General features: G+C 38.8%; 1 protein-coding gene across 17 annotated transcripts in view; it reads right to left on the bottom strand.

Annotated features, from left to right (window-relative positions):
- LOC132401241 (interaptin-like) overlaps window positions 1–26,280 on the bottom strand; it is a 617,788-nt gene that overhangs the window by 309,438 nt on the left and 282,070 nt on the right. For 15 of the 17 annotated variants that reach the window (XM_059983244.1, XM_059983267.1, XM_059983373.1 and 12 more), the window contains 2 exons: window positions 13,952–14,035; window positions 945–1,112 (listed from right to left, as the gene is read on the bottom strand). In XM_059983244.1, the coding sequence (XP_059839227.1) occupies window positions 945–1,112; window positions 13,952–14,035 (252 nt within the window). The remainder of the gene's footprint in view (window positions 1–944; window positions 1,113–13,951; window positions 14,036–26,280) is intronic. The other 2 variants (XM_059983307.1, XM_059983336.1) reach the window with 1 other exon arrangement.

Raw genomic sequence — 26,280 nt, 5'->3', positions numbered from 1 at the left:
ACAGCGAGTGTGGGTTACTTGAAATTGGAAAATACAATGTTCATACAAAAGTAATCCAAGTGGAATACGAGGTGTCATATGAAGCAATTTGCACTTGACCTCTCTGTAGCAAGTGGATGAGTAACTCTGTAGATCCTTGGATGATGATGAGGAGGGAGATATAGGGACGGGTGTTACAACTCCTTTTCAGTTACAAGGACAGGAAGGGCTGGAAAGGGGTATGATCAGACCATTAATTCACAGACAGTGCTGCCAGTGGAAAACAGGGGTGGCAGGGAGATATAACTGGCAGTGGGATCATATTGAGGCCAGCAGAAATGGCAGAGGAGAATAAGTTTGATGCAGAGCCTGACAGGGTAAAAGGTGAGGACCAAGGGAACTCTATCATTTTTGCCAGGTTTCAGGATGAAGGAGGGGGTTATCAGTGCAGACATATGGGAAATTGGGGAAATATGTGTGAGGTTTCCATATAAACTGTGTGCATATAATTTTATATAAAAATGCATATTTATTTCTTGTCCCTTGTTCATCCTTCCAGCCCCTTCCCCCTACCTAATTTCATCTACCCATAATCACCTCTCTAATTGGTTCCATCTATCTCTCTCCAGCCTCTATCCCATCCTCCAATCCTGCCTGTTCCCTCTCAGTCCTTTTGTAGGGTTGCACCTTACACTTTTTGCCTCCATAAATGCTGTTTGACCTACTGAGTTCTTCTAGCATTGTTTTTTTTGTAATATTGGGAAAACAATGTAGAATTAATTGTGACCATTTTAACCTCATTTCATTAACAGCTACTTAAAATCTTCTACATTTTTAATAACAGCACAACAATTTTAACTTAAGGTTAATTTCAGTGTAGGAAATTCACTCTACCCAAATATTAATAAAAATATGGAGAGAGTGACAGCACAATTTATATTTTTTTATTGACAAGTCTAATATACCTCTTGTTGAGCAGTTCTATACTTCTCAGTAATTACTGTCATCTCCAGTTCTATTTTCTGCTTCTCAGCACTGAGTGCACTGATATCCTGGGAATGCTTTTTTATTTGGTCTGTCAACTCTACAGTTTCTTCTTTTAACTTCTGCATGAATTTTTCTCTGTGGAGGAACTAAGATCAAAATTGAACGTTGCAGCCATTATTTCAAATCATATTCATTATGTTCTTGAATTCTAACAACTATTACAATTTTCAGCATGAATATATTCGAAGAACTCAGAGTTACAGTCATTCATAATACATTATTGACAGCAAATATAGCTATCCTTTTTCAAATGAAATATATTTCGTTCACAGACAGAAAACAAACCTTGAACAATTTTCTGGAATGTTCTGCTGACACATTACAGCTCTGTGGCGTTGTACTGTCAAGTAAGTTTCTTCTTTGATGGTTCAATATATAATGACATAGATTATTTTTTACTGTTCTTCTAATTTAAAAAAATATAGAATAGGGCCAACGCTCACTTCCAGTCATTTCCAACCAGTAAAGAAATACTTTCTGAAAGGTCAATTGCAAATAGCATTCAGTTCTCCAGTATATCTTATAACCAGCACTACTTACAGTACCAAGATTGATCTGAGGTGTATATTAGTGTAATGAAAGTAAAATTGCGTAGGAATCAAATTTATACTGATGAGAATGTTTAAGGGGAAATATTACAAAATGATGGCACAAAAATACCAAAATGCTTTTGAAGAGCCTCAAATGATTCTAACCCATGTATAGATTTTAGCAGGGCTAATGGGAGCTATGACTAAATGGAGGTAAAAAGATAAGGATGGAGAATGTGAAGTACCAGTGTGGTGGTGCAGGGCAGGACCTGATTCTCAGTTCTCTGGCTCCCAAAGTGGAATCAATGCTGCATCAATTACTTGATAAAGAATTCTGTCCTTCCTGCACTTCACAGTACTAATGCTGCAGCTCACATCAACAACATGCCTGTCACAACGAGTCAACCATATTTCAAGCTGAGAAACCTTTGCAATTTCTCTGATGGGGACTGTAGTGGGTGCCATTTTGGTAAAAAGGAAATTGTGTGCACACAGCCAGCATGGAGAGCAAGTCATTTATAATGTCAATCAGTGTGCAACATTGATTTGACACCAGCATTGATATTTTCAAACAGCATGCTCCGGCCAATGGCCTCTTTTAACCCCTCACAGTTCATCAAGTCTTCAACAGCATGAAGGACCTTAAGCTTACACTGACTCTGCCACCGCACCATGAGCCAGGTACACGTTAACACATGGATTACTGTGTTTTAGACATTTTTAGAGCTTAACTATATTTGTAAAGTTTCTTTAGTCTACACGGAGTGGAATGGCTGATAATAAAAAATGGTTATGGAGGTTTAAAGACTTTACCAAAATTAGTATCCTCCAGACATGATGACAGAAAGAGCCTTCTCACTAAGCTTGACTACAATCTGCTAGAAGTTCCCAAGCATGATCTGATATTGATACAGGATGTTTAGGGATAATTTTTCTTAATTAAACTTCAAAACAGGAGAAATTCAGGAAGTTCCTTTAGTTTGTTACTGAAGTGTTAGTAAAACCTGACAATGTCAAATTTCAAAGGGCCTCGTAATCGTTGATTATCAAAACAAGTCCAGATTTTAATTTAAGTATTTGTTTTTTTTTCAAATCTCATTGTAAGAAAAACTTTGTAGTCAGCCTGATGCAACTGTGTGGTGCCATCTGTATGAAGGGAGGCTATTTCATCTAACTACTTCTTGCCACAGATTTGTAGAAAGAGTGAACACAAAGCTTTGCTCAGATTGCAGTCTTCCCATAGTTCAGGGTGGTGTTGACCACACAAACACTACTTTGCATATGCCTTACATCAACCATGACTTTTTGCTGAATCCCGAGTCAGGTCATTTCCACAGTGTTCAGCTACATGAAACCACTAGCAGAATACTGTCATAGCCTGACAACAGTTACTGGACCCTCCCTTTGTAACAGTGCCAGATGCATTTGACTACAGTTACTGTACAGTAATGTCTTGAGCTTGGTTCAGATGCACATACTTTATGCACATGTGTAGAAGGACACATGAGAGAACAACAAAAAGAGCTAGGCAAACTAAAGGCCTTAAGGTGGATAAGACACCTGGACTAGATGGACTACATCCAAGAGTCCTGAGAGAGGTTGCTGAAGAGATAATGGATGCATTGGTCATGCTCTTTCAAGGATCACTTGATTCTGGCATGGTCCGAGAGGATAGGAAAATTGCAAATGTCACTGCACTCTAAGAGGAGAGGAAGACAAAAGAGAAGAAATTATAGACAAATTAGCCTAACATCAGTGAATGGGAAAGTGTTGGAGTCCATTATTAAGGATGAGGTTTCAGGGAACTTGGAGACTAATGATAAAATAAGTCAAAGTCTGCATCGTTTCTGTGAGGGGAAATCTTGCCCGACAAATCTGTTAGGATTCTTCGAGGAAGTAACAAGTAGGGTGGACAAAGGAGCAGCAGTGGATGTTATTTACTTGGATTTTCAGAAAGCATTTGATTAAGGTGCCTCACATGAAGCTGTTTAACAAGATAAAATCCTTTGTTATTACAGGAAATATACTGGTATCGATAGAGGAATAGCTGAGAAACAGGAGGGAACAAAGGGAATAAAGGGGACCTTTTCTGGTTGGCTGCCGGTGACTAGTGGTGTTCCTTAGGGTTCAGTATTGGGACCGCTACTTTTCACATTGTTGGTCAGTCATTTAGGTAGTGGAGTTGATGGCTTTGTGGCAATGTTTGCAGATGATACAAAGATAGGTGGAGGGTAGGTAGTATTGAGGAAGCAATGCGATTGCAGCAGGTCTTAGACAAATCGGAAGAATGGGCAAAAAAGTGGCAGATGGAATACCGTGTTGGAAAATGTATGATAATGTGTTTTGGTAAAAGGAACAATAGTGCAGACTATTATCCAAATGGGCAGAAAATTCAAACATCAGAGGTACAGAGGGACTTTCGAGTCCCTGTGAAAGACTCCCAGAAAGTTAATTCACAGGTTGAGTAAGTAGTAAAGAAGGCAAATGCAATATTGACATTTATTTCAAAGGGAATAGAATATAAAAACAAGGAGATAAGACTGAAGATTTATCAGACACTAGTCAGGCTGCACTTGGATATTGTCAACAGTTTCGGGCCCCATATCTCAGAAAGGATGTATCATCATTGGAGAGATTCCAGAGGAGGTGCACAAGGGTTATTCCTGAAATGAAGGAGTTAACATATGAGGAGCATTTGGCAGCTTTGGGCCTATACTCATTGGAACTTGGTAAAATGCATGGGGATTTCATTGAAACCTCCCCAATGTTAAAAAACCAGATAAGGTGGATGTGGAGAAGATTTTCCTCTATTGTAGGTATTCAGAGCTAGAGGGTGCAATTTCGGCAGCAATCTGTTAGAACAGAAGTAAGGAGGAATATTTTAGCAAAAAATGGTGAATCTGTGGAATGTTTGTCACAAACCGTGGTGGAGGCCTAGTCCGTGGGTATATTCAAAGCAGAAGTTGATAGATTCCTGATTGGTCAGGGCATCAAGGGATTTAGTGAGAGGGTGGTGTATGAGGTTGAATGGAATCTGAGATCAGCTATGATAGAATGGTGGAACAGACTCAATGGGCTGAATGGCCCAATTCTGCTCTTATGTCTTATGGTCTAACATCAGCATACCCCTTCACAGAGACTGCCCTGAAATAATCAGTGAGAGAGATTAGCTACAATAGAGATGAGGAAAAGAAGATTAAATATGTATACATATACTGTACTTTGATATGAATCACTCAGCATTACCATAACCCAAGTATTGCCCCTTGGTTAACATATTCCATTCTTTAGGTGCTTTTGCTATTATGGTTGCATAGCCATCAATGTGCAAAAGCACCAGAAACACAAGAAAATCTGTAGGTGCTGGAAATCCAAAGCAGCACACATAAAATGCTGGAAGAACTCAGCAGGTCAGACAGCATCTATAGGAAGAAGTACAGTTGACGTTTCGGGCCGAGACCCGTCCTGACGAAGGGTCTCCACCCAAAACGTCGACTATACTTCTTCCTATAGATGCTGCCTGGCCTGCTGCGTTCCAGCAGCATTTTGTGTGTGTTGTTTGTATTTCCAGCATCTGCAGATTTCCTCGTGTTTTCAACAGTCAGGATGAAGGGTCTTAGTCCAAAACGCTGACTGTTTACTCATGTCCATAGATGCTGACCTATTTATTGAGTTCCTCCAGCATTTTGTGTATGTGTTGCAATATGCAAAACCTACATGTCATGAGTGTGAAACCGGCAACATTGCTAATGGGGCGAGAACAAGTAAACCATATGAATATCAGGATTGAATCCCGATTGAGAGATTAGTAGTAAGTGAGTGGTGCAAGTCACGTGCGTTAAGCAGTGGATGAAGTTAGTGGTGCAGATGACAGAATATCCCATTTGAAGATAAATTCACTTTGACAATTCTTGTAAAATCATTTGTTACCACTATGCATTTGTGATTGATAAGCAACACTCTGGCATTAATATCATCTGCTGTTTCCTTCCCATTGCTTGTTTAACTCTGTATATGCAGGATCTTACCCTTAATTTGCACCTCTTCTACCAAGAATTATTTGAAATTCTTGGTGCATGTTCATATTTTCCTTAAATTATCAGAACATCACAATCCTTAAAAGTTGTCTGACCATATGTTACAACTTCACTACATCTCTCCTCGTGAAATGCAGACCTACCAGTCACACAAGAAAATCTAGACATTGGGCTTCTAGCTGTTGCAGGCACAAAAACAGCGCATGCCTCTGCACAGAAATCATTGAAAAACTCCGGATAGAATGAATTAAACATGGCTTCTCAAAGCTACGAATAGCCATAAGTGACAATATCGGACTTTGTTTCCAGGTGTTTTCCACATTCTGCCCGATCTGTCTAATAACAGAGGCTTTCATGCAGCCCAGAAGATAAATGGTCAGCAGTTAATGGGAATATGGTGAAATAACTAGATTGCGAGGGGACAGGATCTGCTTGAATAGTGCCAGAAGCAAGATATGAGAGTAGCTAAGAATAAAGTGCATTCTTTGGGCCTGAATGGAGTTAATGATGACTGTTCTCAAAAAATATTTTGAAGAAATGTTTATAAATTATCTTCAGTAAGAATTTGAAAATTTCTTAAAAGCAGGAGTAATCAAATCAAAAGGAAGCAGATGGAATAATAATACACATGACAACAATCTTGGAGAAATACAGCAGTCAATGGTATAATCCAGCACAAATACACACAATATACAGTATTTAAATTATCCTAATTTTAATGAAGTTTCATAAACACCATGTTCCATTTTTCGGGTTAGCTTCTGGAATTAGGATGGTCAAGTCTTCTGAAGCATTTCAATAAAGAGGTATCTTCTCTTTAGGCAAGAAGAGTTCAAGAATGATTAACAGGGAAAATAATCAGAACAAATTGCATGCTTGCCATACAAAGTTCTAGAGAGACACAGTTTAGGACAGCAGCACTAGTTTACCAGCATGACATCTGGGCTCTCAGTGTAAGTTAAAAAGGAAGGTAACACATTAGAGTTAGATTGACTAAAAGTTAGAAGTTTAAGAGTTTGTTGGATGCTAAGGGATATAGTGTATATGTTAAATTGTTTCCTTTGGTTGTTGGGTCCAGGACAGTGCCAGCCTGCAACTTAGAATAAAAATTAGGTTTATTATCACTGACATATATTCTGAAATTTCTTGTGTTTTGTGGCAGCAGAACAATGGAAGACAAAAAAAAAACACTACTATAAGTTACAATAAAAAGCAAAACTAAAGAAATAACGCAAAAGATCAATAGTGAAGTAGAGTTCATGGACCGTTCAGAAATCTGATGGCAGAGGGGAAGACTATTCCTAAAACGTTCCTGAAAGGTGGTTAGTAAACACTTTTCCTTGGAAAAGATGGATTTTGGAACCCCTTCAGCAAACAACGACTAATGCTGCTAGATTCTATTAATGTTATGTGAAGATATAAGAAAGAGCATACATTTTAAGTTCTGTCATGAATTATCCATCTGATTGACAGAACAGGTTCAAGAGCTAAATGGTCAACTCCTATTTGGCCCCTTAATTCTTGTTGCAGCTTCACATATCCAACCTAGTAATAAGTATTCTGTTAATGTTGTGGAAGAATTTGTTCCCTAATTCAATCAGAAGCAGCCATCCAGTTACTCTTAAAATACTACGGCAGCAGGATCGTGTTATGTAATAAATCAGGAAGAGCTGTCAAAGTTCAGACTCTATGATGAAGAGTGTGCACCTGTTTGCTGCTTTACATCTCTATTAATAAGCAATTATATTTGCTTGACGAAGTAGAAGCACCTTCCATGTCTTCAGATGGTAATATGCCAGAATATGAAAATAAAACCTTGTAACATGTCAGTTAAAGTGCTCCTGTTTCTGTAACAATGGAATGAATATTAAAGTGAGCTGAACTCTTACTTATGACATGCATATTTATGATTAGATGCTTTCAGACAAGCTGCATTTCTTGTGAAGCCACAAAGGATAAAAACTGCAGCTAACCAGTAAAGATAGCTTATGTACCATTACATAGAAAGCTCTTCAAATGTCAAAGAACTGTCACTTAACTAACAACAAAGTTCACATTCAAGGTATGAAATTTCTTTAAAGATGGCTACCTGAAGTCATATATAAATAATCCTAGAAATACTCAGCCAGTCAGGTAGCATCTGTGAAGAGAGATTTAATGACTTAATGTCCCAAGTTAAAAGTAGATTTATTATCTAAACATGTACGCAATATACAACCCTGAGATTCATCTTCCTGCAGGCAGCTACTAAACAAAGAAACACAGTGGAACCCATTCAAAGAAAACATCAAACACCCAGCATGCAATAAAAAGAACAAGTCATGCAAAACAGCAAAAGAACAGCAAATAACGCACAGAAGATTAAACATTAAACCACGGTCCTCGAAACAGTCTAGAAATATGCAGCATAGTTCAATTCAGTTCAATTTAGCACTGCGTTACATTTGACTGCAGACCGCAGATCCAGTCTGTGTCAAAGTGCCCTGATCAAATTTGTGCAAAATAACAATAGAACCACATGTAACATAAAATGCACAGTCCTCTAAAAATGAGACCAATTCACAAACTGTGCCCAGGACCCAAGACTCCAGAACCTTGCTCAGACAGCTCAGAAGGAGACAGAAACTGGTCAAACACAAGCATATGCCGCTGAACACCCTATCCCCTTCTGCTTTTGTCCTCATTGATTTCAATCTTGCTCAACACCTCAATCGGCCAGATTGTCAGGTAATGGCGTCAATCATGGGCTCGCACTCCATCATTAGGTTGCACGCTCTGTTCTCAATTTCGCTCTCAACCACACCGTATTCCCTCAGAGACAGCAAAAGCATCAGATTCCTCAGACGGACCAGAAACACATTATCAAAATGTAAATTACAGGCTCGAATCATCCACTGAGTAGTAGTAGAAGTATGTTTACAAGCAGAGAAGAAGAAGTAGTAGCTTCATGAACTGTGTGCAGAATGTCACTGTTAGTTGCTTTGGTCACTGGCACCATCTTGCTAGCATCCGACTTGAGTTCATAACTTTCTTGAAATTGGTAAAAGGACCACCAAAGAAAAAAAACTTGCATTGATCTAAAAAGTTAAGTCTATTTTCCTCTAAGCAGGTTTTTGCATAAACTGCTGAATAGTTCCAATTTTTTTTTTATTTTTAACTTTTCTTTTTCAGTTGTTTGTTTAGCAGCCTAGTTTCTTCTTAAATCTTGAGAAGAGGACAAAAATGGGTAAGAGTTCATGTTCAATACATGCTGCTAATGATGGGTTCAGTAATCGGATAGAATAATTCAGATACCAATGGATTGGGAGCATTTTTCCAACCTCTCAGAAGATAGAATCTAATCTGCCAAGAAGATTAAGTATGGACAGACTACTAAAAGCCAAGAAATCTTTGAGGTGGATCCTATTCTGGCCCTGGTCTAGCAACTAAATAAACTTGTGAAGATAATCAAGATTACTAAAACCTGTCATGCATCAGCTGTTCTGCTGCTGATTAACAACCTAATTGACCCTGGTGGAGGCAAATTATTTCATCTGCTGCAGCTACTTGTTTATCTTATGACATTGTTTTGTAATATTTACAGTAGCAGTAACCTCTGTGTGATCTGAAAATCTGCCTTATTCAGCAGTTGTCTAGGAAAAAGTATTTTTGAGAGATATGGAGTTTAAATATTCTACTCCTCCTCTTCATAATATCCTTCTCTCAATCCTTTCTCTCTCCCACATCCTTCTTTCCTCCACCCTTCCCATAAAACTGATAATTTCATTGATGTTCCTGATGCCCCTAAGGAGTCTGTATCATTGTGTTCAATCCTAAAATGCATTCAGGAAGTTCAGGTGAGGTTAAGTGAAGGCAAAAGGGTGCAGGAAAGCATAATTCAAGACTTTGAAATACATAAATACTTATCCTATGCAACTGATGTACATTAATAAAAATTCTCCATCCTTGTTTCCATCACTAGCTTCAACAGGGTGCAAATTCCCTCTATTCTGCTGGCTGAATCATAATATGTAATCTACTTCTTTTTTGTCAGTCCAACTTTGAGCTTCACTCCTTTGAAGAAGCAGGAATGCATTAAGATACATATAACATTTAGCCATAAAACTCATTAATAATATTTACATCCTACAGATCAAACTGGCAGCTATCAGCTATTCATGACCACATCCTGTACTCCTACAAATGTAGAGTGAAAGGCAACAAAGGGACTTCACATGCTCAGCTTTATGGCAGGAAGGGCTGATGTACAAACAGCAACCTACCCATTTGAATGAGGTCACCAAAGTCATGGAAAAGGTAAGCGCAAATATTTCCTTGACTGGTTTCACTGTATTTCAATGCTTTAATTTTGAAAGTTATTTGTTGTATCAGTTTTGAAGTATTATTATTTCTAAACAAGTTTGTTCTGTAATGAATCTCTGTACGTCCTCCCCCTATAGAGTGTGGGTTTTCTTTAGGTGTTCCAGTTTCCTCCCATAATCAAAAGATGTACTGGGTAGGTTAATTGGTCATTGTAAATTGTTATTAGGTTAGGATTAATCAGGATTGTGGGGTTGCTGGGGCAGCATGGCTCAAAGGCCTGGAAGGGACTACTCTGCACTGTATTGTTAAATAAATAAGTAAAACATCAGTCATAGATTTTAAATGTTTCTGTTGATCAAACATATTCAAAATAAATTTTAAAATCCTATGGTAGGAAGCTGCCTGCAAAAGGTTCACAAGGCATTCCAGTGCAGAATCTCACTTTGCAGCATCTTAAAGTCTACATTGTTCATAGGCAATGCTATCTCAAGGGACACCCGTCAGCTTCAATGTCACCTCTGGCCCTCTACATCTCCAAGAAGTAAGAGTGGATGGGCAGAGATTGCAGGCAATGAGACCAGACAGTGAGTAAGTTCCAGGATTATTCTCCATTCCCACCATCTGCACACTGAAGTGGCAGCCAAAAGGGTTGTGTCTGAGGCCTAGTAAATGGTCAGGCTAACGGTGAAATCCAATGTTCAAAACAACATCATGGACTGCCTTTGGCGCAGATCAGAATATAGCCTATAGTTTTGGGAAGAATAATTATGGCACAAAGTGGTGTTTAAGATGTATCCTCTTTTATTTTGTCCTACAAAAATTTACTTATAAACTAGATCTTGGAATAAGCATTAAAATATCTTGTCAGTAACCATTATTCAGCTTGCTAATATAACTCAATAAGTATAACACACAATGAAAACAGAAAAATGATGGAAATATTGAGCAGGAAAGGGAACATGCATGGAGAGAGGAACTTAGAAAATTATCATTTCAAGTTGATAATCAGAATGATTTCTCATTTCAGGTGTCCAGCATTTGCAGTTCCTTGCTTTTACAGCATAATACTTTTTAATACCATTTCACAAACTTTTAGGTATACATGTATTATCAAACTAAGATGCAATCATTAGAGACAGGATGAGGAGCAGGACTAGGCCAACAGAGTCCTGAGATTGTTCCAACCTTCAGTAAGATCATGGGCGATGCACACTTGGACATAACTGTGGAGTTTTGGTTATTACAGCAAAAGCAACTTTTCCCTTAATATCTTGTGACACCAACTATCAGATCCAGTAAACTTGCATACCTTTGGCCCCATAAATTTGCCTAGTACTTTTACTTGAATAAAATGGAATATTTTACATTCCTCCCTTCTTTGATACTTCTGATGTTTTTAGTATCTTCTACATGAAGGCTAGTCCAAAATAATTATTTAGAATGTCTGCCCTTAACCTTTGCAACATTATGGGATTTTTTCCCTTCATTTGAATACTTTCTTTAACATCCTTATTTGGCTGCAAATGTGTGCCCTTCCCGCAGAGCCTTACTTTCTCAACAGAATATACCTTTCTGAGACTTATGAAATGTATCCTTAAATGTCTACTCTTGCAAGTCTCTCTACTTACCCTTTAAAAGTATTTTTTCAATCACTTTGGCCAACTGTACTCATACCATTGTAAATGGCTTTTGTTTAAATTTAAGACAACAGATCCAGGTTTCTCATTCTCAAATCAATCTCTCTCTCTCTCTCTCTCTCTCTCTCTCTCCCCCTCTCTCTCTCCCCCTCTCTCTCTCCCCCCCTCTCTCTCTCTCTCTCTCTCTCTCTCTCTCCCCCCTCTCTCTCTCTCTCTCTCTCTCTCTCTCTCTCTCTCTCTCTCTCTCCCCCTCTCTCTCTCTCCCTCTCCCTCTCCCTCTCTCTCCCTAAGAAGGGAGAAAGAGGTGTCTCCATTTCAAGTTTCCTTTACCATGCAGTTCCAAAGGCCATTGGCACGGAACAGTAGTTTTGTGCCATCAAAGTCAAACCTAGGGCTATTGCGAATGTACCACGATTTCTCTGGGTAACCCAAACAAATACACCTCCTGTGCTCCTTGATACAAGTTTCCACCATGTCTCATTGAAATAAAACCAGAGGAAACCTGATTGGATGAGGACTAACCAATCAGGAGGGGTGGACTCTGGGGTTATAAATGCCACTGGACTGGACATGCCCAGGTATCATCCCTGATGATGACAGCAGAGTCTGTTATTGAATCATCTACTACAATTGATAACTTTACACGGCTGGAAGCACGAAAAATGTTTATTCGTCATATACGCTGGGAAAGAACTAGATCCTCTTTAAACTGATCTCATTACACAAAACCTTAGATACTCATCTCCTTGACTGGTATCTCAGCATTTTACTCTAAGAAACCGTCTGTGAGCTTGTATTCAAGGTTATCATTGCAAATTTGATTTGTCTAATCTACATATATGATATAAATAGTCAAAATTATTGCAGGCACATTGGAATGTCTCCTTATTTCTTGATTTCTGCTCTGTCCTTTATAATTTCTATTTTGGAGCCTATGTACTATCTCCACTAATAACTTATTGTATGGCTTATCTCAACCAATTGTTTCTCCATCCTGAGCATCTGTCCTTGCACAGTGCGGCGATCTCAACATTTAATAATAGAGAAAATCTGCAGATGCTGGAAACACACACTAGCAACACACACAAAATGCTGGAGCAACTCAGCAGGCCAGGCAGCATCTGTGGAAAAGAGTACAGTCGATCTTTTGGGCTGAAACCTTTTCCATTTAATAACAAAACTACTTTATCCCTCAGTACTTTCAGAATATCTTTTCTATCCCTCACGTCTGGGAATCAGAGAACTGTGGACAATCATGATTCTACTATTCTTAGAATAAGTTTACTATGGTTCATTAACATTGTGACTCAAATGGCTCAGATACTGCTGTTAAAAAGCCCAGCAATTATTCAGCAACTAGTAATAAGGAATAAAAATGTTATGCATCATGGTATTTGCAGATTTTTGCAAATATTTATTTATTTATTTCAGTCCTCAACCATTAATTAAGAGGTACATTGTTTGTTCCGTTGTTCACCAGAGTCCAGATGCTCTGTTACTCCACTTCACCTGAATTAGTTCATTTACAGCTGATGAAAGACAAACATTTTAAAATCTAAATGCACATAAACAAGTCTAATAGAGTATATTGTAAGATATTCTATGCCAGAAAATATTCACACTTTATAATGTTGGCATTTATTTCAAAAGGAATAAAATATAAAAACAAGGTGATAATGCTGAGGTTTTATAAGACACTACTCAGGCTGCACTTGGAGCACTGTCGACAGTTTTGGGCCCCATATCTCGGACAGGATGTGTTATCGTTGGAGAAAATCCAAAGGAGGCTCACAAGGATAACTCTAGGAATGAAGGGGTTAACATATGAGGCACATTTGGCAGTTTTTGGCCTGTACTCATTGGAATATAGAACAATGTGTGGGGATCTCTTTTAAACCCACCAAATATCGAAATGACTAGATAAGGCGGATGCAGAGAAGATGTTTACTCTGATGGGAGTATTCAGAACTACAGGGTACAGCCTCAAAATTGAGGGGTGACCTTTTAGAACAGAGGTAAGGAGGAATTTTTTTAGCTAGAGGGTGGTGAATCTGTGGAACACTCTACCACAGACCACAGTGGAGGACGAGACAATGGGTATATTTAAAGCGGAAGTTGATAATTTCCTGATTGGTCAGGGCATCAAGGGACATGGCGGGAAGGCAGGCGTATGGGGTTAAGTGGAATTCGGGATCAGCAATGATGGAATCGTAGAACAGATTTGATAGGCTGAATGGCCTTGTTCTGCTTCTATGTCTTATGGTCTTATAAAACATCACAGATAATATTGCCTTATATTTTCTTCAGCATACAATCCGTCCAATTTAGTAAGCTATTGTAAAAGATTGGAGCAGCAGTCCTTACTAACTAGTAAGTCATTAAAAAGGTTGCAACATTTATTTATTCTTAAAATTAATACCTCTTCATAGTGAACAGAATTTTGCTTTCGGGCATCCAACAGCTTTTCTTCCAAAACACTAATTTTGCTTTCTTTCTGATGAATCTACAAAATTAAAGCATAATAGTACAATTTTTTGAGATCTTTATAATGCTAATCTACAAATATTTGCCCTCCTATACCCGGCTTAATATCACACTTCTTTATGAAAATATTGAAAATAATCCACTGCTGAACATACAGACTGTATAATTTAATATTTCAATATAAGATAGAAATAAAAAAATACACAAATTCTCTGTTTCCATTTAGAATGATAAAATGCCCAATCTAGTGACTAATAACCTACTCTATATGCTGAAAGTTTACCTATGGTTTCAATAACAATTTTAGAAATTCAATTTTTCAGAATATGGCTCAGTCGGTGTAAATTAGATATTAGTTTGTATCAGCACACAGGGTGAATGAAGCGTTCAGAAGATCCTGCACCTTTAGCAGCATGAAAGTCTTTTATTTTCCCATTTTCTAAACACAGAAAAATGTATCCCCACAATTCAGAATATTGAATGTCTTATAGAAAGTGAAAGGTCATTTGTAACTGTCCACAGGATTGATGGAGTTAAGATAGCTCCTTGACCTTCACCCTGCACTCGTGAAGTATGGTCTCAGATGAGAGAGCATGATGCAAGTTTTTGGAGACTGTCCTTTTTATTTCATTTCACGTTATAGGTTTGTTTCTATATATATATATATATATATATATATGTCACAATCATATGCTAAGATTTAATTACCTCAGGTTCCTTCTCAATAAATAATAAATAATTTTCTAAAACTGCTCACATCTAGAATTGTACCAATTCAAAATTACATGACCACTTTTTGTTACTTTTAAGATGATCCACTTGAATAATTGCTTTAGGGGACTATATAACAGCAAGGTCATACCAAATAAATAGGCACATTTTTTAAAATGATGAATTTAATCTACACTGGAAATAAGACTACAACTTTTGTATTTCGACATAGCTATTACCTTACAAAACCTAATTTTACATAATTCAAGGAGAAATCTTGGTATATTAACAATTGCTAACCACAACAGAAACATTTAAATTTATGTTCACTTAGCAACATATTATAAACAAGCATTTCCCTGATAACATCTATATTTCTTATACTGAAATATAATACAGATAAAAGTAATCCACACACAAAACCCATTTCTAAGTAAAATAATCCCTTATAATCAGGGACTTTTTATGCCTCACAAAATTCATGATTTTCATTTAGTCTCCTCCATGCATCTATTGCCTTATGCATTAAAGAATTAGGAATTACATGCACAGTAATATCCAACAAAGTGCAATGCACATTTTCAGCATTTTAATTCATAATGGAGTAAGCTATATATAGTTGCAGAGCTTACTCTTGTCCCACATACCCATATCCTCGAGCAGGTCCCAACCTGGCAACAAACACAATGCTGGCACTTCTCTTCTTGTGAACACATGGATTTATTCTGGGTGTTCTGGTTTTCTTCTACCTAGATAGCTTAATTGGCTACTGCAAATTATTCCATTGTGTATGTTGAAGGCAAAAGGAATCAAAGGGAATCAGATTTCTGAATGGTCCATGAACCCATGAACACTACTTTGTTATTGATCTTTTGCACTATTTATTTATTTTGTAACTAGCAGTAATTTTTCTGTCTTGCACTGTACTATTGCTAAAAAAACATATTTCATGACATATGTAAGTGATAATAAACTTAATTCTGATTCTGAGTTGCAGAAGGTACGAAGAGGAATTGGATTAATGCAATTGCTCCGCTCAGGATTGGCAAGGATGTGATAGACTGAATAGCATTTTTCTTTGGTGTTATGAATACAAGATAAGATTTATTCACTGACTTTAACCCAGCATCCAGTACACCCTCACCTCTCCTTCCACATCCATTCTCCTCATTAGCTTGCAACATTTGCCAAACCTAGTCTCCTTTCAATTATCAATGGGTCCATAACCAAAATGGTTGTTGCTCCACTGCAAAGCAACCAATTAGCTTCTAATTCTAGACCAGAGGTTCCCAACTGGGGTCCACAGACCCCTTGCTTAATGGCATTGGCCCATGGCATAAAAAGTTTGGGAACCCCTGTTCTAGTCTTATTTTCCCTTGTTTTTGAGAAATATCCTTAAAGATAAAATGGAAACATACAGTATGTTATCTTCGACAATAAAATTTTACTACTGAAGGATTATACTCTTTATATTTCTTTTTATCTTTCTAGATGCCTGAAAATACATCATTGACATTCAATACAGGTATAGTTCCTATTTTTTGCTTTACTATGAATCAAAAATGTGTTCACCATCTGTAAAAACAAAATAAATTTGTATCAAAATGAATGATCTCATACATATAATAGTGTGAGATGTAAGGATGGCAATAATATTAACAAAATTGAAGTTAAAATATTTATGGTTAGGTAGTAAATGTGGATGTCTCCTTTGTGTCAAAGGTTTAGATTAAGCAAAATTTGTTAGGGGTGTTGAGGAAGGATTACTGACGCAATACGTGGACACACTAACTAGAGGAGAGGCTATATTACTCAGAAGGAAGCAAGGATCAGACAGGGTTCTTAAGAAGTAAAAGGTAGCCAGGAGAAGCATAAGAAAGGACTTAGGAGAGCTAGAAGGAAACATGAGAAAATGAGTAGGATTAAGGAAAATCTCAAGGCATTATACACATATGTAAAGAATATAAGGATGACTAGATTGAGGACAGGACTGATCAGGGATAAAAGAGAAAACCTCTGTCTGGACTCAGAAGGTAGGGTAAACCCTTAATGAATATGTCATTTCAGTATTCACCAGTGATAAATGTGAGGTTAAGAAAGAGGATGTACTGGAACTTGAAAAAAAAAGCATTAGGTCAGATGAATCCCTGGGATAAAATGGAATATAACTCAGGTTACTACCAAAAATTAAGAAAGAGATTGTTGCACCTTTAGCAACGATCTTTGTGTCCTCGTTGGACATAGGAGTAGCATCAGAAGATCGGAAGGTGGCAAATGATATTACTCTGTTCAAGAAAAGAAATAGGAATAGCCCTGGGAATTATAGACCACTGTCACTTATATGAGTCACGGGCAAACTACTGGACAGAAATTTTAGAGGCAAGATTTATAAGCATTTAGAAAAACATAGTTTATTAGTAATAGTCAGTGGCCTTGTAAAGGGTAAGACATGCCTCTCGAGTCTGATTGACTTCTTCGAGGAAGTGACAAAACAGATTGATAAAGGTAGAGCACTGGATGTGGTGTACATGGATTTTAGTAAGGTATTTGACAAGGTTTCTCATGGTAGGCTTATACAAAAAGTCAGGAGGCATGGGATCCAGGTATACATGGCTTATATGAATTCAGAATTGGCTTATCTACAAAAGGCAGAGGGTAGTAGTAGATGGAGGTCTGTGACGAGTGGTATTCTAGAGAGATTTGTTCTGGGATTCTTGCTCTTTGTGTTTTTTATAAATATCTTGGATTGGGAAGATATCCAATTTGTGAATGACATGAAGGCTACTAATGTTGTGGATAGGGCAGAAGGTCCTTGTAGGCTATAATAAGACATTGTTAGGATGCAGAGCTGGTCAGTGATGTGGTAAATTAAGTCTGGAGAAGTGTGAAGTGACGATTTTGGAAGGTCAAACTTGAAGGGAGCGTACAAAGACAACTGCAAGAATCTTAGCAGCGTAGAGGAACAGGAGGATCCGGGGTTCAAATCCATAGATTCCTCAAAGATGCCATGTAAGTTAATAGGCTGGTTAAGAAGACATATGGTGTGCTTGGCTTCATTAGTTAGGGAACTGAGTTCAAGCACCATGAGGTAATGTTGTAGTTCTATAAAATTATACCACAATTGGAGTATTGTGTTCGGTTCTGCTTCCTCCATTATGGGAAGGATATGGAATCTTTACAGAGAGTTTGCAGAGGAGATTTATCAGGATGCTCCATGTTTTATGATGAGAAGTTAGTGAGCTTGGGCTTTTAGCTTTGGAGCAAAGAACGATAAGAGCCAACTTGACAAAGGTGTATAAAATGAAAGGACGCATAAATAGAGAGGATAGCCAGCAACGTTTTCCCCAGAGACCCTTAGATAGGCATATAGATGAAAGAAAATGGAGGGGTATGTGACAGGGAGAGTTAGTTTGATCTTGGAGTGGGTTACAATGTCAGCACATCATCGGCTTAAGGGCCAGTACTGCGATGTAATTACGTAATATGTTCTATAATTATAGTTTGAGCAGCTCCAACTTATTAATGAATAAGCTTTCATAGAAGACTAATCAAATACACAATATTTTATGAAAACCTTTAATATTAATTCACCAGTCAAGTACAGTGCCTATAAAAAGTATTCATCAGCCTTTGCAAGTTTTCTTGTTCTATTGTTTTATGAGGGGTGATTGATAGGTCCGTGGCCTAAGGTAGAAGGAGATGAGTTATACAGCTCTTGTTACATGCACATGCAGGTCAACTCTTTCAGTGATTATGCAGGAAGTTTGAAGTTAATAACTCATCTCCTTCTACCTTAGGCCACAAACTTATCAATCACCCCTGCTGTGGACACTTTCAAAATCCATACACTCCACGACTATTGGACTAAGTGTGTAAATGTAGGAGGTTGTTGAAAAATAAATGTGCTAGGTTTTCTAAAATTGATTCCATCTACCTTAGGCCACAGACTTATCAATCATCCTGCGTACAACATTCAATCACAGTGGATTTAATTTGGCTCTTTTGACAACTAATTGATCAACTCTTTCATACCAAAGTGAAAATAAGTTTCTTCAAATTGGTCTAAATTTATTACAATTATTAAACACAAAATAAATGATTACTCTTCCACTTCAAGTCAGTGTTTAGTAGATGCACCTTTGGCAGCAATTACAACCTTGAGTATGTCTGGATGGGTCTCTATTAGCTTTGCACAAATAGACACTGCAATTTTTCCCCATTCTTCTTTACAAAACTGCTCAAGCTCTCTCAGATTGTATGGGGATGGACTTTTCAAGTCCAGCCACAAATTCTCATTTGGATTGAGGTCTGGACCATGACTTGGCCATTCCAGGGCATCATCTTTGTTGTTTTGAAGCCATTCCTGTGTGGCTTTCGCTTTATGCTTGGGGTCATTGTGCTGCAGGAAAACAAATCTTCTCTCAAGTCAGAGTTCTCTTGAAATTGCATCAGGTTTTCCTCTAGAATTCCCCTGTATTTTGCAGCATTCATTTTACCCTCTACCCTTTACAGGCCTTTCAGGGCCTGTTGCAGCAAAGCATCCCCACAGCATGATGCAGCCACAACCATACTTCACTGTAGGGATGGTGTATTTTTGATGATGTGCAGTGTTTGGCTTATGCCAAACATAGTGTTTAGTTTGATGGCCAAAAAACTCAATTTTGGTTTCATCAGCTGTCCAGCTTCCAGCTGTCTTCAGAGTTTCCTACATGCCTCCCAACAAACTCTAGCTGAGATTTCATGAGAATTTTTTTCAACAGTGACTTTCTCTTTGCCAGTCTCCCATAAAGCTTTGATTAGTGAAGCACCCAGGCAACAGTTGTAGTATTTGCAGTCTCTCCCATTTGAGCAAACTCCTCCAGGGTTGTCATTGATATAACATAGAACATAGAAATCTACAGAACATTACAGGCCCTTCAGCCCACAATGTTGTGCCAACCATGTAACCTATTCCAGAAACTGCCTAGGATTTCCCTACTGCATAGTCCTCATTTTTCTAAGTTCTATGTATTTATCTAAGAGCCTCTTAAAAGACCCAATTTTATCCACCTCTACGACTGTCGCTGGCAGTGCATTCCACACACCCACCACTCTCTGTGTGGAAAAACTTACCTCTGACATCCCACTTGTACCTACATCCAAGCACCTTAAAACTTTGCCCCCTTGTGTTAGCCATTTCCGCCCTGGGATAAAGCCTCTGCCTATCCACAATTCCTCTCATGATCTTATATACCTCAATTGGGTCACCTCTCATCCTCCGTCGCTGCAAGGAGAAAAGGCCATGTTCTCTCAACCTATTCTCATAAGGCATGCTCTCCAATCCAGGAAACATCCTTTTGATGACCTGCTTTATTTTTAGGGTTCATGGGAAAAAAGGATGTGACAAAAATACTAGAACAAAAAATAATTAAGTGATGTGGGGAAAAATAAGCATTTCCAAAATTCAAGAATTCTAGCAAGTAATTTTATCTAAATTACAGTATTAGAACATTTTTACCCCAAATTTATAGTAAAACTGATGAATTTGTCATATCCAGCAAGTTACTTGGCTCAATAATGGTGGGATCATGTAAACAGTTGCTTTTAGTAAACTATTTCTATTTATGTGACCCAAGCCAGCTTTTGATTGATGATCTTATTATTTAGACAACTGTTAGTGCAGTAATTTTGTCTGAGCAATACTATTCTTGATCTATTGCCAACTAGAAGTTAAGTCTGATATTTAGGTCAGCATCAAGGTCATGTTCTCAGAAATATTAGATGAACAGTATCCATAGTATAAACATACTGTACATATTACAGAATCATTGGTTCGCTTTCTGAAGAAAATCATGTATACAAATACACACTCCTCATAACTAACAGCAAGAATCATGCACTCAAGGTGCATGGCCCATGGTTCAAATACTGATGATATCCATTACTTCTAAGTTCCACCAAATAAACAATTACTCAATGAAAATTGATTGAAAATTATTTTTTTATTCGTCAAAGATTATTTTTTATCATTTGAATGTATTTGCTTAGTCTTAACTGGACTGTCTTTATTTCCTCAGTTTACTTGTCTAAGCAGAAGTCCTCTGGATGAATAACAATTGATGTTGTCCAAACATTAAGTAGTGAGAGGGAGAATGATAATGCTTGGGCTGCCATTTTGAGGTTTGCTTGTAAATGGCCAAAGAACAAGGCTCTCTTTTTCTGTTCTTCACTCGTGAAGGTAGCTATTCAAATATGCTGAGTGATCACTTATATAATTATTAAAACAAGAATATACAATAGACAGGCATAATGTAATGGTGTTGCAGAAACTGTGTGGGCAGTTGTTCATGCTCACATTTGAGACTAGATTCCAAAACCCATGTACGTGGACTCCAGTGCAAAGTATGACCTGGCACATAACTCAGTGTTGGGACCATCTGGAGTCATGGTCTTTCCACAAACAGTGAGGCAAAATGCCATCTTAAAATTGTTTGTATCTCATAATGCAAAGCTTGTGTGGGTGGCAAGGATCTTATCCCATCCTCTGCAAAGTTAATGTGTATTTTAGTGGGTCAGGTAAACATTGTCCACTAAAGTGGTAGGTTCATAGTGACAACACATTCAGTGAGACAAAACCCATGGTCAATTGAGAGGAGGTGCAGTCTTGGTGAAGTCAAGGAGCCAGTAGTAAATATTAATGGATCATCTTTCTGCTGAAATGGAGACAAAGAGATCAAGAAAGGGAAGAAAGGTAGTATCAGAAATGGATCAAGTAAATTTGACGGACAGGGATGAAATTGGTAGTGGTTGATGAAGTTGATGTATTTTGCAGGCAGCACCCCAGTGCAGTTGTCAATGTAATAGTGGAGAGTACAGCGGTGATGCTGGACTAGGTTTGGAACATGACTCGCAGTCCTGTTCCAGATTCCACCATCTGAGGTCTATTACATTGTAACTCTTTTTGGCTATTTCCTGTACTTATTAAAAACATTTTAATGATTTCTATAGATTGTCTTCTTGGACTTCCAAAATTCCCCGTGATTCTCCGATACATTTTAGGTCCAAAATGGCTAGCCTCATATATGCATGCACTGAAATCCATTTACTACTGCTCTGTTTATTTGTTTTGTGTTTCTCTACATTGCTTGCAATGCTCCTGAAATTAGTTCCATTAACAGACCCAGATATATGGCTTATCACAGCAAGCAGCATAAGTGCTACACCTGCTCATTCACCTCTTCACTCATCTCCATTCAGAGATCCAAACAATCCTTCCAGGTGAGGTGAGACTTAACCTGTGAATCTGTTGGGGTTGCCTAATATATCCAGTGATTCTGATGTGGCCTCCCCTATGTTGGTGAGACCCGACACAGATTGAGGAAACACTTTGTTAATCACCTCTGCTCCATCCACAAAAAGCGTAATTTTATAGTGGCCAAAAATGTTCATTCCTCTCCCTATTCCCGTATCAACATGTCATTTCAAGGCCTCCTCTTCTGCCACAAGGAAGCCATGCTCAGTTTGGAGAAACAACACTCCATATTCTTGCCGGTGGCCTCCAACCTGGGCATGAACATTGATTTCTCCATCTTCTGATAATTTTCCCCTCCCCCTTCCCTCTTCTTCAATTCCCTAATTTGGTCTCTTACCTCTTCTCACCTGCCTGTCATCTTCTCCTGCTGTCCCTCCTCCTCCCCTTTTTCTCGTGGCCCACTCTCCTCTCCTATCAGATTCCTTACTCTCCAGCCCGTTGCCTTTTATCTCATTCCAGCTTGTTACCTCATTGTTCTCCCCCTGCCCACCTGATTTCACCCATAAATTTAAATGGAGATGTAACATATAGATTTTTTTACTCCTCATGTATGTGAAGGATATAAGAAATAAAGTCAGTTCAATTCAATAAACTTCTAGTTTGTCCTTTATTTCCCTTCCCCCCACCTTCTTATTCCGCTTTCCTTTCCAGTCCTGATGAGGTGTCTCAGCGATAAAAAAACATCGACAGTTCATTCATTTCCATAGATGCTGCCTGTCCAGATGAGTACCTCCAGCATTTTCTGTGCGTTGTTTTCAATTTCCAAAATCAGTAGAAACACTTATAGAACATAGAATATACAACACAGAAAACCTGCAGCACGATATAGGCCCTTTGGCTCACAAAGCTATGCTGAACATGTACATACATTAGAAATTATCTAGGGTTACCCACAGCCCTCTATTTAACTAAGCTCCATGTACTTATCTAAAAGCCTCTTAAAAAACCCTATGGTATCTGCCTCCACCACCGTTGCCGGCAGCCCAATCCACGCACTCACCACTCTGTGTAAAATAACTTACCGCAACATTTCTTCTGTGCCTACTTCCAAGCACCTTAAAACTGTGTCCTCTTGTGTTATTTATTTCAGCCCTGGGAGAAAACCTCTGACTAACCACACGATCAATGCCTATCATCATCTTATACACCTCTATCTAGTCACCTCTCATCCTATGTTGCTCCAAGGAAAAAAGGCCAAATTCACTCAACCTATTCTCATAAGGTATGCTCAGCAATCAGGGCAACATCTTTGTAAATTTCCTCTGCACCCTTTCTATGGCTTTCACATCCTTCTTGTAGTGAGGTGACCAGAACTGAACACAGTACTCCAAGTGGGGTCTGACCAGGGTCCTATACAGCTGCAACATTACCTCTTGGCTCTTAAATTCAATTCCATGATTGATGAAGGTCAATACACCATACATCTTCTTAACCATATTTGACCTACCAAAATCAACCACCTCACACTTATCTGGGTTGAACTTCATCTGCCACTTCTTAGCCCAGTTTTGCATCCTATTAATGTCCTGCTGTAACCACTGACAGCCTTTACGCTATCCAAAACTCCCCCAACCCTTGTGTCATCTGCAAATTTACTAACCCATCCCTCCACTTCCTCGTTCAGGTCATTTATAAAAATCACAAAGAGAAGGGGTCCCAGAACAGATCCCTACTATCCGTATTTCTTTCCTGCGTCCACAGAATCACCTGTCTGCCCCCCTAATTAGAATCCCCTATCCCTGCTGCCATCCTCTTCCTCTCCCTACCCTTCTGAGCCACAGGGCCAGACTCTGTGCCAGAGCCACGGCCACTGGTGCTTCCCCCAGATAGGCTGTTCCCCCCCCCCCCAACTGTACTCAAACAGGAGTACTTATTGTTGAGGGGGACAACCACAGGGGTACCCTCTAGTATCTCACTCTTGCCCTTACCTCTCCTGACTGTTACCCACTTCTCTGTTTCCCGAGGCCTGGTCTGACTACTTGCCTATACGTAGCTTCTCTCTATCACCTCCTCACTTCCCCTGACCAGACAAAGGTCATACAGCTGCATCTCCATTTCCCTAACCCAGTCCCTAAGGAACTGCAGCTCAGCGTTCTAGCTGCAGATGTGCAGAGGCTGTGAGACTCCCGGATATCCCACATCTGACATCCAGTACTGAACACCGGCTCCCAAACATACTTCCTATTCCTATTCTTCACAAGTAACTTACCTCACCTCGACCTGTTACTGCCGAAGCCCCACTGAGCCAAAGCCCTCCTACTCTGACTCCCTCTACTCTGTCGCCTGTTCCTCTGACACCCACTCTATAAAGCTGTCTTCTTTTTAAATCCTTCCCGCCAGTCTAACTTGCTAACATCCACGTGCTTGCACAGTTGTGCCTCGATCAAACTAAAGAAAAACTCTTCTTTTAAATCCTTCCTGCCGGTCTAACACGTTGACGTTCACACGCTTGCGCAGTTGTGCCTCGATCAAACCCAATCTATTATCCTATGTATTCCAAAAACACCACTCATTATATCTTGCCAGCTACAAGGTCTGACAGACATCCCTCCTCTAACTCCTGTCTTTAGTAATCCCTAAGCCAATTCAACAATTCACCTTCAATTCTTTTAATATCAACTTCTGAAAAATTTTAACTAATGCCTTCTCTATGCCTACAAAAGTAGTTATCTGCTGATTTGTTGCCTCCTCAAAACGATTACAGGTGTCCCCCATTTTTCAAACGTTTGCTTTATGTCAACTTGTTGTTACAAAAGACCTACATTAGTTAACTGTTTTTGCTAACAGAAGGTGTTTTCACTGTTACGAAAAAAGGCAGCGCGCGGCGAGCAGCCAAGTTCCTCCCCCGGAACTGCATTCTAGCCGGCATTGCTTAAACACCTGCCTGTGAGCATCTGTGCTTTATGTCGATTTATTTTGTGCATCTGTTAGCAAGATAAGTTCTAAGGTATCAGAAAAGCCTAAAAGAACAAGTATGGGTGTTACACTTAGCGTAAAACGAGACATAATTAAGATTTTCGATTGTGTTGAACGAAGTAAGGACATAGTGAGTTTGGCTAAGGGTTTGTGGAAATTGACGAAGATGATGTTGAAGAGGTTTTGGCATCCCATGACCAAGAACTGAGAGATGAAGAGCTGATGAAGAGAAAAGGATAACAATAGAAACTGAATGCAGTAGTGAACGGCCTGAAAGTGAAGTCGTCCAGGAACTCAACGGGAAGCAATTACGTGAGATTTTTGCAGCGATTGACAACGCTGTAATGATTACTGAAAAATATGACTTTAATTTTGAAAGGGTATGTAGGTTTAGGGCTTATTTGCACAATGGTTTGAGTGCTTACAAAGAACTGTATGATAGAAAAATGCGTGAGGCTAAGCAGTCAAGCATACTGTCGTTTTTCAAGCCTTCCACATCAGCCACAGCAGACAACAAAACTCGACCTTTGACATTGAGGCAGGCAGACATAGAAGAAGGTGATCTGCCAGCCCTGATGGAAACAGGCGATGATGAGATGTCACCCCAGTCTCCTCTACCTCCCACCACCCCAACCTCCGATGACTCAGCCTAACACACCATCATCAGTGTGCTCACTGTCTTCCCGATTCCAGTAAGTGAAACTACACTGGGCGTACATTATTTCTACTTTATATAGGCTGTGCATTTTTATGTGTTATTTGGCAGCTTCATAGCTTAAAGGTTACTGGAAGGAGTGTTTCTGCTGGGAGCGCGTGCGCCATGTGTTTCTGCCGAGAGTGCTTGCTTGAGATTTTTGCTGCGGTGGACAGTGGTGAAATAATTGTAGAAAAGTATTCCTACATTATATAGGCAGTGTATTTAGCAGATCATTCTTGCTTTTAATATATGTTACTGTTAGTTTAGGTTTTATGTGTTATTTGGCATGATTGGGTAGGTTATTTTGTGGGTCTGCAAACGCTCACAAATTTTTCCCATATAAATTAATGGTAATTTCTTCTTCACTTTACGACATTCAGGCTTACGAACCATTTCATAGGAACACTCTACCTTCGAATAGCAGTGAAAACCTGTAATTCCAGTTTGCCTGACAGAACCTACCTCTTCCTAATTCTGGAATGTTCCCTCTGATTAGTTACGATTTTGAAAGTATTCAGGAGTCCTACCTTATATTATAAATTCCAACAATTTGTCAACAATTAATTTTAGGGTAACCAATTTACCTCTAACTTTACTAATTAGCTGACATGCAGTTTTTAGACCATAGACCATGAGCAATAGGAGTAAG

The sequence above is a fragment of the Hypanus sabinus genome, chromosome 1, assembly GCF_030144855.1.
Source record: "Hypanus sabinus isolate sHypSab1 chromosome 1, sHypSab1.hap1, whole genome shotgun sequence".
Taxonomy (NCBI): domain Eukaryota; kingdom Metazoa; phylum Chordata; class Chondrichthyes; order Myliobatiformes; family Dasyatidae; genus Hypanus; species Hypanus sabinus.
The sequence above is the reverse complement of the archived record's forward strand: the minus strand, read 5'-3'. Positions and strand labels throughout refer to the sequence as shown.